Genomic DNA, 18,490 nt, shown 5'->3' on the forward strand with positions numbered 1-18,490 from the left:
CTGGTAGGGACTCTGGGTGTCAGCATTTGCCAGCCATCCACCTTTCTCTGGCTAAGTTTCAGGTGAAAGTGCATAGCTGGGAATGCTGTCTTTCAGACTTGCTAACCCCATTGACGCTAATCATAAAACTCCTTCTTCAGATTGAAGATAACTCCAGTAGCACTTTTAGTAGTTAGTAGAATATGAAAATAAAATTTTAAAAAATTTCGTCATCTGTGATGAAATAAGAGACTCAATTTTTCCAGGTGACTCAGGAAAGAAAAAAAAATGTTAATCCTAAAAAATCTTAGCTGTTAACCTAAGAAAAGTAAAGTACACACTGAAGTCTTATCTCTTGATGAAGACAGGAGAATTTCTGTCGAGGCATACTGCTACACACTTGACTCAGTATTTCACCTGTAGGAATTTGTCTTCAGGCAACAGGCAGGTTCAAGGAAACTGTCTGGGACAGGGATTTCTTCATGGCATTACAAACACTTTTTGTTATTTGCGGTAATTATGTTTCATAAAGTCACCCAAACCCTGAATTAGCAGATAATGCTGTTGCTTCTAGGGGAAATACATACAAACCTGTGGTCAAAACATTTTTTGGGAGCAGTACTGGAGTTTGAACTCAGGGCCTTGCGCTTGCCAGGAAAGCACTCTACCACGAGAGCCTCACCCCAGCCTTTTTTCAAATAGAGTTTTTTATGCTTTTAGCCAGGGTTGGCCTCAGACCATAGCCCTTGTACCTTTGCTTCCAGTGTAACTGGAACTATAATCATTCACCACCACTACCAACTTATTTGTTGAGATAGGGTCTCACTACCTTTTTTGCTTCAGCTGGCCTCAACCTGATCCTTCCAATTGCTGCTTCCTGAATACCTGGGATTACAGGTGTGAACCACAACATGCAGTCTTGGTCACAACATTTTTGTTGACTAATGAATATATAACCTTGTTTTGTGTGTCTATTTCTATTTAAATGCATCTTATTAATATATATGATTGGTTCATTAATTGGACTCTTAGCCAGTAGCACTGTAGTTTGTGCCAGAATGGAAGTAATCTCACGCGCATATTTTGTCCATAAGACATCACAGCTTTCTCGTGCTTATGCACATTAGACAGCATTACCGTTCGGGGCCCCTTTCAAAAGCAGAATCAGCAACAGAATGCACAAGCATGCAGGAGAACATGGCACTACATGAGGGCGTTCGTCTGTGGGATGAGAACTAGAGCGAAGGCAGAGCATCCCTGCTCCGCCCAGCAGGAATGCATTTGTCAGCAACAGGCTTTCCACTACTCTGTGCAGGTCCAGAGTAGAAAAGTGCTGCAGATATTGGCTTTGAGGTTAAGAATAAATTTTAGCAAGTAGGCAAATTCACATATCAGAATAACTCATAATGAGGAATGTACTGTAACAGTAAAATTTTGGGAAGCACCTAAATGCCTCCACTTTGATGTGAGGCAACATTTCACAGTCACTGAAATCATGTTTGTGAAGAGTATTGAATGGCAGTGGCATTAATTGTGAGACACTGTTCCATGGAAGCAAAGGTACACACAGGTCTATTCTTTAACCCCAATTTTGTCTGCATGTAATTTTGGTAGGTGTATGTATTATGCATGCACTATTTCATGGATTTTTAATTGTGTACATTTTCTGTGCTTTAGACATTTTTACCAATGACTGGATACATTTTTACACTAAATGCATAACAGGTTAGTAATAGGTGCCTTCTCCTTTACAATCCTAGGTGAGGGAATGAAGGAAGATGGGGAGGATCCTGACAATGATTTGGCTCCGCCTAGATCAGACTCCTCAAGTTGCCGGCCAGAATCCCTCTGGAAAGATGACAAAGAAATTATCCCAACTTTCTTTAGTACCATGAACACCAGGTACTGCAAACCCTCCAGAATCACTGGCGGTTGAATAATAGTTTTCCTTCTGGAAATGTGTCATAATGGTCCTTTCAGGTGATCATGTACTCTGAGAGAATATGATACACCAAGTATTGGCTTTACCATACCTGTCTGAATAGTGGATGAGAAGGAATTGGATCATGAGCAAACTGTGAACAAACTTTAGTTTGCTTGGGTGGATTATCTTCGGAAAATTATGTTAATGGGCTGTTTTATAATAGAGAAACAATCCATAGGGCATATCCATGAAATCAGGTCATGTGGTTTTCCCTACAGAAGAGCAGCTGTTTCTATGACTGTCTCCAAACCTCAGAAAGTGCTAATGCTATATTTTCCATCTTTTCCTTCTCCCTGTCACCAAATTGTGTAGTTTTAGTGACATTGAACTTGTGGAAGACAGTGGCATTCCCACAGAGGCATTCTTGGCATCATGTTATGCTGTGGTTCCAGTATTAGGTAAGAGCCGCCCTTGGCCATTGCCTTACGTCCATTAGTCAGAATCTGTCCCAGGCAGTCGTTTTAAAGGAGAAATGTCCTGAATTGTGTCTGCAGTACCATGGCCTCCTTTGCTACCTCCTCACATTACCAGCCACATACAGCCATGACCCTGTGTGACTCAAACACAACCTCATTGTAATTACTAATTACTAATTACTAACCTCATTTCTAATTATGATTAAAAATTGAACTCAGCGCAGTACAGTGGAAGAAGGGGATTCTCCTTTCTAGAAAGCAAAAGTGAAAGTAAGTGAGGAGCAAAACTATTGGCACTATGAAAAAAGTTATTTTGCCATTTAAAGCAGTTTCTTCAAAGATAAAAAAGTATTATGTATATGTAAATTTATTTAAATTCAAATTTATTTAATGTAAAGTCAGTTATACCAGGGATTATTAACATGTTAAAGTTTGTTGTATAACCATTTAACTGTGCTTTTTTGTTTGGATGGTACTGGAGAGTGAACTACTGAGGGACTGAGATTTGCTAAGCAAACACTCTGCCGTTTGAGTCAGGACCCCAGTCCTTTTCAGTTTGTTTTTCAGATAAGGTCTTGAGCTTTTGCCCAACTGGCCTGTCCAACCGAGATCCTCCTACTCCACCTCCCTTATGCTTATTTTTTGTTTTTCTTTTTAAACTGAAGTATAACTTGCATGAAACTTAAGTGGAATAATTCAGTTTTGACATAGAATATTTTCATTACCCTAGAACATTCCCTATGCCAACCAGTCCCCAGTCCACTGCCCAGAGTTGAGGCAATCATTTTATGATTTTTGTCACCATCAGTTAGTTTTGCCAAGACTAAAACTTGATGTAAATTGAATCATATTGCATTTTCTTTTGCATCTGGCTTGTCTCAGAGTGTTGAGAGTCATATTTATGCACGTATCAGTAGTTCATTTCTTTTTACTGAAGAGTAGTACCCCATTAGGTGAATATGCCACAGTTTGTTACTTGTTCTTCTATTCTTGGATGTTGGTAGTTTCCGTTGTAAATGAAGTTGCTGTGAACATTTCTGTGTCTATGGGCACATGTTTTTGAGTACGTATCTAGGACCAGAATTGCTGGTGGTAAGCTTAACTTTATAATGCAATGCTGAACAGCTCACAGAGTGGCTGCACAGTTGTACACTTGCAAAAGCAGCAGGCATACGTGCGTGCTGGTGACTTCATGTGGTGATGATACCACCTCTGGTAGTATCAGTATTTTTGGCTTTGGCAGTTCCTCTGTGTGTATTTAGTGATCTCTCATTGAGGTTTCATTTGCATTTTACTAATGGCTGATAATGTTAGATACTTTCTCATCCAATTATTGACCATTGCAGTATCTTCCATGTGAAGAGTCTGCTCAGATGTGTAACTCATTTTTTAAAAGTTGAATTATTTTTCTTTTTTTTTTACTGAATTGTGAGAGTTTTTTATACATTCTGAATAAAATTCCATTGTAGACATACACATTGTGACTGTTTTTCCTCATGCTGTGGCTTACCTATTACTATTGCTTTCCTGTGCAAAAAATACTGTCTTTTGAAAAGCACTTTTAAATTTGGATGAAGTCCATCTTATTCTTTTGCAGTTAATGTTTTCAGAGTCCTAAAAAAAACTTTCCTTACCATAACCAAAGATCATAAACATATTTTCCTCTGTTTTCTTCTAGACTCTTAATTTTAATGTTTATTTCTGTAACCCATCTTGGAACTTTTATATATGGTATGAGGTAGAGGGCTGAGGTTCACTTTTGTTTCCTTATGATAATCTGCATATTCAAGAACCATTGTCAAAAAAACTAGTTTCTCCTTTTGTATTGACCGTTTCTCCTTTTGTACTGACAGTTCTCTCAAAACCACTTGCCCTTATAAAGAGGGTCCATCTCTGGACTCTTTTCAAGATTGTTTTGGCAATTCTAGGACCTTTGCTTATCTGTTTAAATGTCAGTGTTTCAACTTCTATTAAGAAGCCTCTGTTTTTTGCATTGTATTTGTAAACCAATTGGGGAAAATTAATGGCTTGCACAGCACTGAATCTTCCAATCCAAGAGTGTGACACACACACACATCATCATCATCATTTTCTCTAAACAATGTTTTGTACAGTTTTATCTTTTATTAGGAATGAACTTTAGGATTTTAATGGTTTTGATGCTATTTTTAAAAAGTGCTTTATTTCATTTTCTAGTTGTTCATTGATAGCATGTAAACAAATTGATTTTTGTATACTGAGAGTTGGTTTTTATATCATTTTATAAAATTGCTTTTTCTGCAGCAATTGAAATCATGTAATTTATTATATAATGGACTGCATTGTTTGGATTCATTAATTCTTCTAGCTCACTATTCATTCCTACCATCTTGCTATTTATTTTCTATCTGTTTGTTGATCCTTTTTTATTCCTTTTCTGACTTTTAGCCAATGAATCAATGATTTTTTTAGTATGCTGTTTTATTTTCTCTTTTGGATTTTTAAAAAGCTACCTGACTCTACTTTTCTTTCTTTTAGATCAATAAGTATTTTTTTAGAGTTGCATTATCTTTTATCTTCTGGCTTTTCAGCTATATTCCTTTTTTAGGAAAAATTATATTTAGTAAACTTAAATAATTAAAATTTGCAAATTATATTTAGCAAAATTAAATTTAGTAAAAGTCTTTCTAACAGAACTATTCAGACCACATATGTTATTTTAAGTTTTCTAAAAGGTATATTAAAATACCAAAGCAAAAGTTAATCTTAATAATTTATAATATATGCAAAATATCATCTCAACATGTAGTAATGATATAAAAGAATCATTAATAAGATATTGTGCATTCTTTCTTTTGTGCTAAGTCTCTAAACAAACTTGGTGTGTATTTTAGTCTTTCAGTTCCTTTCATTTGCAAGTGCTGAATAGTCATGTCTGGAGCAGCCATATTTCACAGTGCAGTCCTAGGGATTTCAGACATGAACCTAAATGCATAGGATTATCTTTATCTTACCAACACTTAGGACCTCATTGTAGATATTCACCTCAGCAGAGTGTAATAAAAAAGGTGATAACGGTGTCTAGCTTTTGAAGTTTATGTTTCTGAAGTGATTTAGAAGCAAAAATGGAAGTTGTTGGGGAAAAGAGCTTTTAAATATATTGTTGCCATAAAAATCTCTTCCATTAAAAATAAACATATGTATTTAAAAGATTTGCTTTTTCAGAAGTATTTTTGATCCTTTCTTTCAGACAAACTTGGCCCTACAGTGTTTGCTCCTGTTAAAATGGATCTCGTAGGAAATATTAAGGTGAGTATTCTGGCTTGTCTCTGGAAATTTGTAATAAAGGGAAACGTTTGCAGTACTTTTGTGTTTGACAAGGAAAAAAGGTATATGATAATGTACTGGCATTGTGAACACTCAGGGAGGATAACCAGTGAAACCCTTGTATACTAGAGGTTAGCTTTTGTGAGGGAGGGAGAATGTGAGGTGCTCATTCTGAAGATGAAATCAGGATTTCTGTTTCACACCCAAAGCGTGGACCACAGAACACCAGTTCTGTGCTTTTTAGATTTACAGTGACCAGTTGCATTTTTCCAAAAAGTATGTTCGTGGAAATAACTTTCAGTGATTATATGTATTTTTCCAAAAAGTATGTTCGTGAAATAACTTTCAGGCCCAGTTTCCACTTGCAGCTGTGGGACCATCAACAACTCACATCTCTCTGGGCCTTCTTCTTCCCAGTAAATTGAGGGAGTCGTATACAATACTTCCAGCTTTTAAAGTTTAGGTCCTTTTTAAAATGTCAGCTAATGTTACCTCCTTGAGAATACAGTACCCAGTAAAAGTCAAATGTGTCTTCATACTCCTGAGGAAGGAGTATAAGAAATTTCTGTAGCCACACCTTTCTTAACTGTGTATTCAGAGGGAATAATTACATACAACAGTCTCATTCAAACAAATGATTGAGTTTTATACTCAAGATGGAAGGATCCGCCAAACAGCTGTGAGAGAGGTTCTAAGATGGAAAATATACTTAAAGAACAACAGTTGAAAACCCTGGGACTGAGTTGTGCATGATGGTATATGCTTGTAATCATAGCTACATGGGAGGCAGAGATGAGAGGTTCATGGTTTGAGGTCAGCCTGGTCAGGAAACACCATTTCAAAAAATAATTCAGATTTGGTGTTGCACATATGTAATCTCGCCTACACAGGAGGCAGAGGTAGGAGTATTGTGGTTCTGAGGCCAGTCCAGGCAAAAGCATGAGACCCTATCTAAAAAACAACAAAAGAAAAACCACCCACTACAGCAAAAAGGACTGAGGGGTGAGGTTCAAGTGGTAGCAAACACAAGGCCCTGAGTATCACCCCAGTATAAAGATAAAAAGAAAGAACCTGTGACTAATATTTAATTCCAGTGTACGCCTCATAGAATTCTCAAACAAACTATATTGTCTTAAAAATAGAAAGTCATAAAAATAGAGTCTTATTTTCATTCTTTGAGACCTTCCTGCCAAATTTGTAAGTCTCAATATTACATTTGTTTGCTTGGTAACTTCTGCCTTTTTAACTTAGATTGTTTCCCTGCTTTTCTCCAGAAAGTGAATCAGAAGTATGTAACCAACAAGGAGGAGTTTTCCACCCTCCAGAAGATAGTGCTGCATGAGGTGGAGGCAGGTGTGGCTCAGGTTAGGAACTCAGCTACAGAAGCCCTCTTGTGGCTAAAGAGGTGAGGCAGGCTGGTGGGGCTGCAGCTAAAAGCCAGTTCAATTGAAATGTTACCAGCAAAAAAGCATTACTGGGCAAGGAAAGTGCTTCTGAATGAAGGGTTTAACCAAATTGTGTAGTCTTTTCTAGAAGGAATAAAACACCAACTGTGTTCATCCCTCTTGATGTTGATATTGTTACTGTGTGAGATGGGGATCATAGGTGCAGGAAAGACGAGGTGTGGTTTCTCCCGTCAGTGAAAGCCTCCTAGAGGGCTTGTCAAAAACACTGGACTTAGAACCAGAGTTTCTGTTCCTAAGCCTGAAGTGGGGCCCCAGAATTTACATATCTCGTACATTCCCAAGTGATGTTGAAGCCACCAGTCCTGGGACCACAGTTTGAAAAACACTACTTTTGGTATATCATATGGGGTGAGGGAATGGTTCAAAGCATAAAAGGGAAATGACCAGGAAGAAACTCAAAAAAACCTCCTTATGATCTGACCTGCAGTGCCTAAGGTATTACTGAAATAGAAGCAGATGTCTGCCATTTCTTTATACTTGATCAGTATAAGTGAAATTTGAAAATAATACTTCTTTTTTTGATTTAGAGGTCTCAAATTTTTAAAAGGATTTTTGACAGAAGTGAAAAATGGGGAAAAGGATATCCAGACAGCCCTGAGTAAGTGTTCTTTGAATTTTGATAGATTGATTGAATAGGATTTGGAATGGAGACCCCTGACAGAGAAGATGGCTATGGGGAAAACTTTTGCTTTTCAGGGTTTGATTTTATTTCCTTTCTTCTTATTTCATTATTATCCACTGTTTGCTTCTTATATGCTTTGTTTAAAAAAGATCCAGGAGATCTAACTTATTAAGATGTACTTAGTGTATCTTAAAGAAGCACTGAATTGACTGAATTAAGATCCTATAATCGTCATAGGAAGACCTAATACTTATTATGAGGTTAGATTTCCTAAATTAATCTTCACATGCAGTACAGTCCTCAAGCATCAGTATACAAAGGGAAGCTAATTTTGGAGACCATAAATGGAGGTAGAGGTGGAAATCCTGTGGATTTGCTTTGGAGTGAGTTTAGGAGTTGGTCATCACCCTGTACTCCTCAAGTATTCTATGCATGCATTTGTAGTGGTAGAGCTGAGATTACCAGGAAGGTCTTGGTCAAAAGAGACCATCCTGTATCTCCGGCATCTTAATGCAGTGACTACATCACTGTAGGTGCTTAGTAATCATTGGGCAGGTGGGTGGATGGATGGATGCATCTATCAGACCAGTTTTGGAAAATATTAAGACTTGGAAGCATCTTTGCAGTGTTCCTAACAGACTGGCTGAATTCTTGGCTTATAGGAAATTCTTCCAGCATAGGTTTTGAGATGGGGGGAGGTGAAAAGCATCTTATTTTGAAGTCCGATATTGTAGAGATACACTTTGTCAAGTGCTAAGTAGCTATGATTATAAACAATGAAATGAATTAATTAGATGTTTCTGGTGGGAAGGAGGATTCTTTGGAATTTTTTCTGTTCACAGAAGGGTTCTGTCTCCTTCTGTTAGTCCTCCTTCTGGGCCATGAGTCCTAGGGATTCTGTTCCCATATGATTTCCCAGTCCTCTCTGCCTAGAAATTGCTAATATGCCATAGAATGATCCATGCTGACATTTATGTAACATTTTGCTAAGAATTTAGACAATTTAATCCTCACAATCCATTTTTACATAGTAGGGGACTGAAATTATGAAAGATGAAAATGGGGTCACTTTGGGACCCTTCCCTCAAAGGTCCTCATTGCTCCCACAAAAAGTCTCATCCCCAGGCCACCTGTATTTGAGTTCCTCATTTATTCCTAAATTTCCAGGATAGCCTTAGCTGTAGTCTGCCCTGTGTGACCTGACTTTTAGTACTAAAAGTATATTCACTGTCTATACACGTGCCCCGTAACCAATATCTGTACAACTCTGTGTCATGTGGAGTGATTAGGATCATAGGCTCCTCAAGCAGCTCCCTAGGTTCCACCACTGACTAGTGTTGTGCCCTGAGGCAAGTTACTTAACCTTTCTGTGCCTCAGTTTCCTTGTTTATAATGTGGGACTGTGGTACTACTTCCCTAGTAAGGTTGTTGTAAAAATTAAGTGAATTCCTACAGGTGAAAAAATTGAAAAAGTATTACGTGCATCAAAAGTACTCGGTAGAGGTTAGCTTCTGTTACTGCTTGCACTTTTGGATCATCCTCACAGTTGTGATCATCATCACATGTGAGGCTGACCTGTCAGATATGTTCCAAACAGTGGGTTTGGGTGCCAGGGCAGAAGTGCGTTTTAGGCCAGCTTCTTCCTGTGGAAATGTCTTGCTGAAGGCTGACTTCTCCATCTGTAGGAAGCGCAGATTTGGAATTCAGTGCTGTGTGCCTGGTGGACTGCACAGTCCTCCTGCTACTCTTGCTGTGGTAGAGCTGCTGGGAGGAGGAAGAGGGCAGTGTTAAGGGCATGGCGCCCAGGCCTAAGCTGGGGTGAAGCAGAACCGGTTGCTCACCAACTAGTTAAAAGAAGGGCTTTGACGCTGGAGGTGGAGAGGAATTGAGGATATACTCTCCCAGCCCTGCTCCCACCTGAATTCTGTGCTGCTTTCTTCTGTGATTTGGAGATAAAGCCCAAGAGATGTTGGCTCTGAAGACAGAGGAGACATTGAAGGGTAAATGCTGCTTTGTGACTGAAATATCATAAGCAATCTCAGCTCTTCTTCCCTCCCCTCCAACACTGTTTTCAAAGGAAAGGAAAAAGGCTGTGAATCTGACATTTTCATCAGGCTCATTTCAGAGGTTTTGATGAAAATCATATCTTTGAGTGTTGTAATCTCTTAATTTCCTGTTGTTAGGTGTGAGGAAATAAAGTGCCCTAATCAATCCTCCCTCCCTCCCTTTCAAACAGATGCAGCAAACTCTTGCAAACAAATGATTTTATGAGAACTGTTTACACAACAGCTATCCAGACCCTGCAGACTCCTTAATGCACATTCTTCTGAGATAATGGCTTTTCTTTTCTCATTTTAAAGTCACTGCCTTTCTAAGTGGAACTGATATCTTGTCTGAAATGAGGGAGGGCCTGTATATAAGTAAAAGAGAAGGCTTATGCAATTTATATGCCATATATTGGCAAAATTAGTTTGCTTTTCAAAATTCTAAAACTGAATTTGATTTGCCTTGATAACAGCTACTGGTCAGGAGTACCCAGTATGACTGTTATTCTAAGTTCTTGGTTTTTTGTTTGTTTATTTGTTTTATGTTTTTGGCAGTGCTGGGAATCAAACCAAGGACCTCACACATACTAGGAAAGTGCTGTACCATTAAGCTACACCCCTAACCATATACTTAAGTTCATACAAAAGACCAAGAAATTATGTACTAAGTTCTTTATAAATTCTTCATTAAGTCTTCCAAGTAACTCCCCCTTTTTCATGAATAAACCTTCCTTGGGTCTCACAATCTAAATCTTTAGCTGGTCCAAAGACAGTAACATCTTCACCACCTGAAATCTTAACTAGAAATACAGACCATAAGAACCCAGCCCAGACCTGCTGAATCAGAAACTCCAAGGTGGAGCCTGGCCGTCTGTGTTTTAACTAGACACTGAGGGTAATTCTAATCCATGTGAAATTTGAGAACCACTGATGTAGACCTGGGCCACTGAAGCTCACTTACTCCTTGAATACCTCTTGATTGTTTGGACATTCCTGCATCTGAGGAATTGTTAATAAACAGAACTAACAGTGTTGAAATTACATCAGTCAGTTTTGCCTCCTTTTTTTTTTTTTAATCATAATTAGCTTTCTAATAAAACACTGCTTAAGAAAAGGTTTTAATATAAATGCTCATGAAACTTGTCTAATTTTGGTGGCCTTGGAGGTGGGAGATAATATGTAAAAATTCTGAATACATGGTGGAATCCTTGGTGTCTGTTACCTTCCTGGAAAGCGAATCTGTACTGTATCGATGCCATCACTTAGATTCCCCATGATGATGATCACAAAGGAATGTTTGGGTTGGTCTCATGCCAGTAGGGGGCTCTGTACCCTTAGTATCCTGTGACATTCACTAGAGGTCATTTTAAAGAAGGAGTTGATTCCACAGGCAGGTGTGTTTAATGGTCTGCCATAGGACTGAGCCCCTCCATTTGCAAGTGCCACATAAAAAAGAGGTTTTGGAAAGCAGCCTTGTAAGTGGAAGGAAGAAAAGTTGCTCTGGCATTTCATGCGCCATTGTACTAAATGTTATATGCTCTGCACTATTCATTCAGCCGGAGAGCATATTGCCATGTCTCTCTCCTCAGAATGAGTCCATAAATGTCAAGTAAAAATTAACCCAACCAAGATCTCTGGCACAGAACAGGAACATTTTTAAAGTTGTTCAGTCATGCATTTACTGTGAAAGGCTTTCACAGAGGAGAACTAGATAAAAGAAAGAACTTATAAGCAGATATTTAGCATCAAATTATAACTTGACTATTCCAAAAACACTGTGGAACATGAGTCGATCCGTGCCCTCTCCAGAACCACTCATTGTATGTGCCTCCTGTCAGGATTGGCTTACTGCACCAGTGTTGGTCGTGACAGTATCTAAAATTAATATAGGGCATCTCTGAGCACTCGTTTCATGGCTGTCCATTGGTTATTAAGTTGATGTTTCTCCATATGTCTCATTTTGCTTGAAGCTTAGTCACTATAAAGAACTCAGAGATATTTTCTTACTAGGTTTTTAAAAATATTTAAGCATTGCAGACATTTAACAAGTACCTACCATTTGAGCCAATGTCTAATAGTTTAATACAGTTAAGTGCTTATGTTCCATCCCTCGGTCCCATTACTCCCTTTGTTTTCCAGAGAAGATCATCATCCTAAATTTGCTATTTGTCATCATGCTATGCATATTTTTATGCTTTTACTATATACTTACGCATCCACAAACAGTATCTAGTGTCAGACTGCATGTTTAAGCTCATATACATGGTGTCATGTTGTATACATTCTTCCTTTTTCACTCAGCTTTTTTCAAATTTATTCACTCTTGGTGCTTATAGTCCTAACTCATTCATTTTCCTTGCTCTGTCACCTTCTGTTGTATGAATGCACCACAATTTTTAAAAATATACTGCTGATGGACACCTGGGTTGATACCAGATTTTCACTATTACTAACAATGCCTTAAGGTACATGTTCTTTTTATGTATGTTCTTTGTCATATAGAAAATTATAATATCTGAACAGCATACCAGGGGAAAAGGAGGAGTCTGCTCATTGCTATAAGTGTCTGACCCAAGGTATCTGGCCGTCTGCAGACTTATCATTCATTGAACTTCACTGGCTGAGAAACTGTGCTGCCAGAACAGTGGTGCTCAAGCTCTGACTTGAATCAATATCTCCTGAAAGGCTCCTTAAAATACAGGTTGCTCCATAGATCAGGAGTTGGCATCCGAGAATGCAATTGTAACAAGTACCCAGCAGGTGCTGAGGCTGCTGGTCTAGGGACCACACTCTTGAGAGCTGCTGCTCTAGTTTATGATAGAATTGAAATGGTTGAAACATGTTACTGGATATTGCCATATTAGTCTCCAAAGTCTGTAAGTATCAACAGAGTAGTGAGAGTGCCCATATTCTTGGTAACACTTAGCATTGTCAGTGTTACACTGAGAATTGTCAGTGTTTAACTTATGTCTGGTAATTGTAGAATGATAGACTGTTGCCAGAGTTTGTGGTCTTGGATTACCAGTAAGCTGAGCAGCCTTTCTGATCTTCATTGAGGAGGATTTCCTCCTCAGCAAATTGCCTCTTTGTGAACTTTGACCATTTTTCTATTAGGTTTGATTTTCCATATTATTTCATGGAAATTTTTTACGATTTCTGGATGTTAAGCTTTTTTTCAGTAATGAATTATAACTATCTTCTGTCAGTCTGTGACATGCCTTTTCTCTTCATTTGTGATCTATGTGGTACACAAAGATATTCTCTTATACTTCACTCTCAAAGTTGTACAGGTTTTCTTTTTCATATCCATATCTTTAATCTTCTTGGAATTAGTTTTGAGACTGTAAGGTAGAGAATTACTTTTATCACTCCCAATCAGAAATCTATTTATCTTGGTAGCATTGCTGGATCACCCACTTGTATATTATATCAGCTCTGACATCATGTGGACGTCTTCTATACTCCATATTCTGGCCCACTGTTGTCTGTGCATCGTTGTGCTTTGTAAGAAGGTTAGCATTCTTACAGGGTGATGGTCTGCACTATTACATGGATTTCTCACACTAGAGGTCACAGGACTTCCGGATAGATTCATTCCCCAGTGCCTACCTATTCCCACCAGCCCCCTGCCAAACTCAACTGCCTGTTTTTGGACCTCTCCTAGTTCCTGATTCTTGCCTAAGGATGGTCTAGTTTAGCGTATTTGCAGAACTGAGATGATTGCTATTTCTTGAGGTCAGTGAGTCTCCTTTCCTGCCTTTGGTTTTCTACTTCCCAGGCTCTCTCCTAAGACTTAAATTTCTATTTCTCCCTTGTTTTCCCTACAATCCGAAGTAACTTTATTAGTTATAGGTTATAATAGAAAAGCACTCTGCTATGTATAATTCTTGAGCAGTATAATTGTCCACCAAGTGCAAGGAAAGGTTGCTCTTACTAAATACCTCATAGGCAGTTTCTGAGTTTACCAGTAAAGAATTCAGATCTGTGCTATTTCCATAATCAGTTCTTTCAGTTTATAGCTGGGGAAAACATATTTTTTCACTTTCATTGTTTTCTTTCACAAAGAACTAACCTTTCTTTTGGGGGCAGAATGGTTTGACATGACACAACTGCCCCAAGTTCTCACTGTTTTTAGCTTTGTGATCTTGGACAAGTCACTGGTTCTCAGGGTTTTTCCTTTCTTCATTGTAAAAGGAGGAGAGCTAGGCAAGGTAATTCTCAAGGCTTCCTACTTAGAAATTTAGACTCAGTCTCTAGGGAACTGACACATTTCAAACAATTGAGAGAAAGGTATCATTTATGTCTTTCAGAGGCCAAAAATACTCTGATTATGGAACATGCATTATGATAATGAGCGTTAGGACAGTGAAGATTAATGTATTTTATTATCTAATCTTCTCTAGGTAACAAAAATAGGTCAGGCTTAGACTTCATCTTATTTTAATGCAGCTTCACATGGCGGGCTTATTTGTAGTCCTGGAAGTCAGCTGTGGACTTTTTGCATTGTTTTTAATGAGTTTAGGTCATTTGTGATTTTAAATTTCATCATTTGTCTTCCTTGGCCTCAGTCAGGACTCAGCCCAGGTTCTGTGACTCTCTCCTCTCCCATTAGGCCATCTGCCTCATGTGTTAGGGGTAGAACTCTCCTCTGTCAAGGTGCAGCTGTTTGCTCTGGCCCAGCTGAGTGGGAGGACACAGATGGTACTGCTGTGCACCTTCCCTTGTCCTTGCCCACACTGTGTGGACAGCTGATTGTCCATAGACTCCCCTTGCCTACCATTTTTCTTCCTGCCCTTTGTGGGGAGGGGGAATAGAAAAAGGTTTCCAGGATTTTTTGAATAGTTGATTGTAAGGCAAAGTGTAAGGAAGGGGTAAAGTTCTGAGGTTGGTGTAGCATTAAATTCCAGAGCCCTTTTTCACAGGCATTTGTCCATCCAGTTGGCTTTGTAGCTGAAGGCCCAGAGACGGGGACAGCAATATCAGCTACATACTATAAAGAAGTGAGTCTCATCTTTTTCTTCCCTGCCACAGCTCCAAATCAGAGTAATAATTACTTTGTTAACAGAAGAAAATAGTACTCTCTGTATAGGGAAATTTTTTTCTTTAAAAGGAAAATATCTCCCCAGAATGCCCACTGTGGTTAAGTTTAAGAGAAGTGATTATTGATTTCTTTAGCTCCCTCTTTTTAAAGTATTTTCTACAATGAACATGCATTACTTATAAAATTAGAAAAAAAAAAGACAATAAGTATTTCAAAACTGCCACTATGCCTCAAGTAGTTCAAAATGCTTGAATTGGTAGCTAAACTTCCTCACAAGTTGGCCCCAATGAACTGTTACCAACACCCAGCATGGCACACCCTGTCTCACTTCAGTGGTGCTGCATCTGTCTGCAGCCTTCTCTCAATCCTCCCAGCTTTCAAAACTCCTGAGAATCCTCTGTCCCCACACCCCAGGCTGGATCAGGCTGTGCTCCTGTAGTACTGTGTACAATCCCTTCATAGAATTAGCAGTCTACATAAAACTGAGCTGTCGAATAACAGCTCCTTACAAATCTATGAGCTTCTTGAGGGCAGGGGATTAACAGAGTTGAAACAGCTGAGGGTCCACTTCCTTTCATAGTGTATAGACTGAAGTAGATTCACTTTTTTTTTTTTTTTTTTGGTGGTACTTTGGTTTGAACTCAGGGCCTCGTGCTTGCTAGGCAGGCATTCTACCACTTGAGCCACTCCAACCCACTAAATTCTTATTAAATGGAGCAGCTGTTCATTGTAGATGTCCTTAGCAGATTCTGCTACCTTACTCAGTAACGTTCTTAGGCTGTTTTTATGGCCTTATATGCACTCTTCTCAGCTTAGATGGCTCCTCAGATGGTTAAGATAGTTAGAAATGTGGCTGTCTTTCTGGTTTTCCTCAGTGGCTGTGTCTGGTATTTTCTGTCTGTACTCAACACTTGTGGGTCAGCAGTGCTCTTCTCAGGATGTCTTCACTAAGGCACTGGGTATCATATAAACATTTCCCTGATACCGTTTATCCCTTTAAAAAACGTCAGCTAGGTTTGTGGCTTACATTGAAGGTGCATGACTTTGAGCATGACTTGGTCTATTCTGGCTGTTTTCACAAAGAAAAAATTTAATCTTGGGTCCTCTTGGATGTTTCTAAGAGTCTTCTCCATACTTGAATTTATCACTTCTGCTAGAGCTTTACCTCCCTGGAGGCTGGCATTTCAACCTGTTAGTATACTTTAGACAACCAGGAAAATCTGTTCTTACATTTCACATGTACCGTCTTTTATGTAAAATGTTGCAGCATATTGAATAGATTCTGTCATATAAAATATAACTTTTATGCAAATTCAAATTACGTAAAATTGAAATAGTAGTTTATACTAGAAGTATTAATAAACTATAAACAGTGAACTGTGTAAGCTGCAACCACATTGCAGTTCCATTTTTGTCAATAAGATACAAATATCCAGCTTCCTTTGTGTCCTGTGAACTGCATTGCTTTTCACTCCAGAGGAACTTGTACTTGTGGGTATCATAGCTGTTTTGCTGTTATTTTAACATCTGCTTTGGTCAAAATTGAAAATAATTTAGCCTGTTACAATGTCACCTATGCATTCATTAAATGGTGGTAGTATTTATGCTTACGCTGAGACTAGAACATGAGCGTCAGTACATTTGGAATAGAGAATTTTGGTATGGTCAGGTAAAACATAAAGATGAAGATGCCCCAACAGTCCCCAGTAACTCAGGAACTTGTGCTCCATAAACTACTGGAGATGTAATCAGAAGTCAGAAGGAGCGTTAAAGTCAAAATGCACAATGGGGATGTAGATCTTTGTCTCCTGAGAATGCGTTCATTCCTGTGGGGAAATCAGTTTTGAATTGTGCATATACTGAATTAGTCAAAATCTTCAGACATCTTATTCTTGGTATTTTTTAAAAATTAAAATTAATATATACCTGTTTTAAAATCTTACTTTAAAACACATTTGGACAAAAATAATAGGTTGTCTTAAAGCATAAAATATGAATTATTAATAAGCCTCACCCATTACTTTGTAACTTCAAGCCATTTTTTCCGTAACATTTTTGGGGTTTTTTTTGGCTTTTGGGTTTTTTTCTTTTTTTTGAGACAGGGTCTCACTATGTTGCCCATGCTCATCTCAAACTCATGATCCTCTCACCTCAGCCTACTGAGTAGCTGGGACTACAGCTATGCCCTATACCACTTGGCTTTTTGATAATATTTTAAAAGATTTCTAGCTTGTACACCCAGGGACATAGGACTTTGAGGACAAACATTTGGCATCCCAAAATAGAATGCTGGAATGAGAAAGAACTATAGAGATCATTTTACAAAAGGGGAAACATAGCTAGAAGAGGGCAGCTAAGGGCTTGGGTCAGGGTCATACTACATTTCAAAGAATTGCATTTTAATTATTTTAATAGTACATTTCTAATTGTATTTAGTCATAATTCTCATTGTCCTTTCCTCCATATTTCTTCACATGTATGAACTTTTCCCACTATGATAATAAACTGGACTTATAGGATAAAAGTGGAAGTATCTATTTTTCTTTGAAAAAAAAAATCCTTGTGAATTTAAGGGATACAAAGTCTTGTAATTAGATTTTTTTCATAAGTTCCTAATACTAATAGGACCATGCTACAGCATATATTAAAAAGTACTTTGTACAAATGTATATAACTTGTGATTAATCATTCCTCATGGAGTCTTTCTCTTTTCAAGATAATGCATATGGTAAGACACTACGGCAACACCACGGCTGGGTAGTTCGAGGGGTTTTTGCGGTAAGTTATCCCTCTGCTCCCTAATGTTCAGATGTTCAGAAGCAAGGTGTTGTGTTTTGTATATAAGGTGTTGGTATTTCTGTTTGCTTTATTTTTGAAGATAGGAAGAAAATGTTGCTTATTTTATTATTTATGTTTACAGGCATTTGGAGTGTGGAAAGGTCAGCAATAAAAAAAGTCTAGAATAGCAAAGACTATTTAAGAAATATGAGTATGTTTTCCTCAATCCAGTTCCAGTGACCTTGTAGAGATTTGCCTCCCAAGCTGTTGCCTTTCTGATAGGGTGGTAAAAAATACATCAGTGTGAGAGAGGAAGACAGGAAGCAAAGATCGCAAATACCATTGAGAGGAAATGATGCATTCATATGATGAATTCAAGCTAACAGCTCCCTCTGCTGTCCATTGCATTCAGTCTGTTCATTCTTGGGTCTTAGTTAACTGTTTTCCCCACTTGAGTTTTATCCTTGAAGTAACTATTTTCAGGATGCCAGCAGTTAGGGCTAGAAATCTCTTCCTACAGTTGTCTTCATTGTGAAGATGTTTGTATCCATGTGTTTTGCTCCTGTTACCCACCATCTCTTTCTTCCAGCATGTTAAACTAGGAAGAATACAAAGCTGGGAGTCATAGTCCCTTAGACAAATCACTTAGCCTGCTTTATGATATAGCAGGAGTACAGGGCTTCTTATTTTGGCCATAATGCTTGTTCTTCCCATGCAGGGAAAGGTCAATCCTAGTCAAGTGTAGCAGAGTTCATGTCCTTACCCTAGGAAATGTCACAGAATGTGAGTGTTCTTTGGAAAGCTGGTGGAATAAACTAGCCTTACAGATGATGTCTTTTACTAATTTAAAGGA

At 38.3% G+C, this 18,490-nt stretch overlaps 1 protein-coding gene across 2 annotated transcripts in view; it reads left to right on the top strand.

The window, feature by feature from the left end:
* The window catches only part of Plekha8 (pleckstrin homology domain containing A8), a 52,643-nt gene that overhangs the window by 25,257 nt on the left and 8,896 nt on the right, over window positions 1-18,490 (top strand). For both annotated transcript variants that reach the window (XM_020157041.2, XM_074065222.1), the window contains 6 exons: window positions 1,740-1,881; window positions 2,276-2,361; window positions 5,609-5,667; window positions 6,960-7,090; window positions 7,679-7,749; window positions 17,576-17,637. In XM_020157041.2, coding sequence (XP_020012630.1) covers window positions 1,740-1,881; window positions 2,276-2,361; window positions 5,609-5,667; window positions 6,960-7,090; window positions 7,679-7,749; window positions 17,576-17,637 — 551 coding nt within the window. The remainder of the gene's footprint in view (window positions 1-1,739; window positions 1,882-2,275; window positions 2,362-5,608; window positions 5,668-6,959; window positions 7,091-7,678; window positions 7,750-17,575; window positions 17,638-18,490) is intronic.

This window comes from Castor canadensis, chromosome 2 (genome assembly GCF_047511655.1).
Source record: "Castor canadensis chromosome 2, mCasCan1.hap1v2, whole genome shotgun sequence".
Lineage (NCBI taxonomy): Eukaryota > Metazoa > Chordata > Mammalia > Rodentia > Castoridae > Castor > Castor canadensis.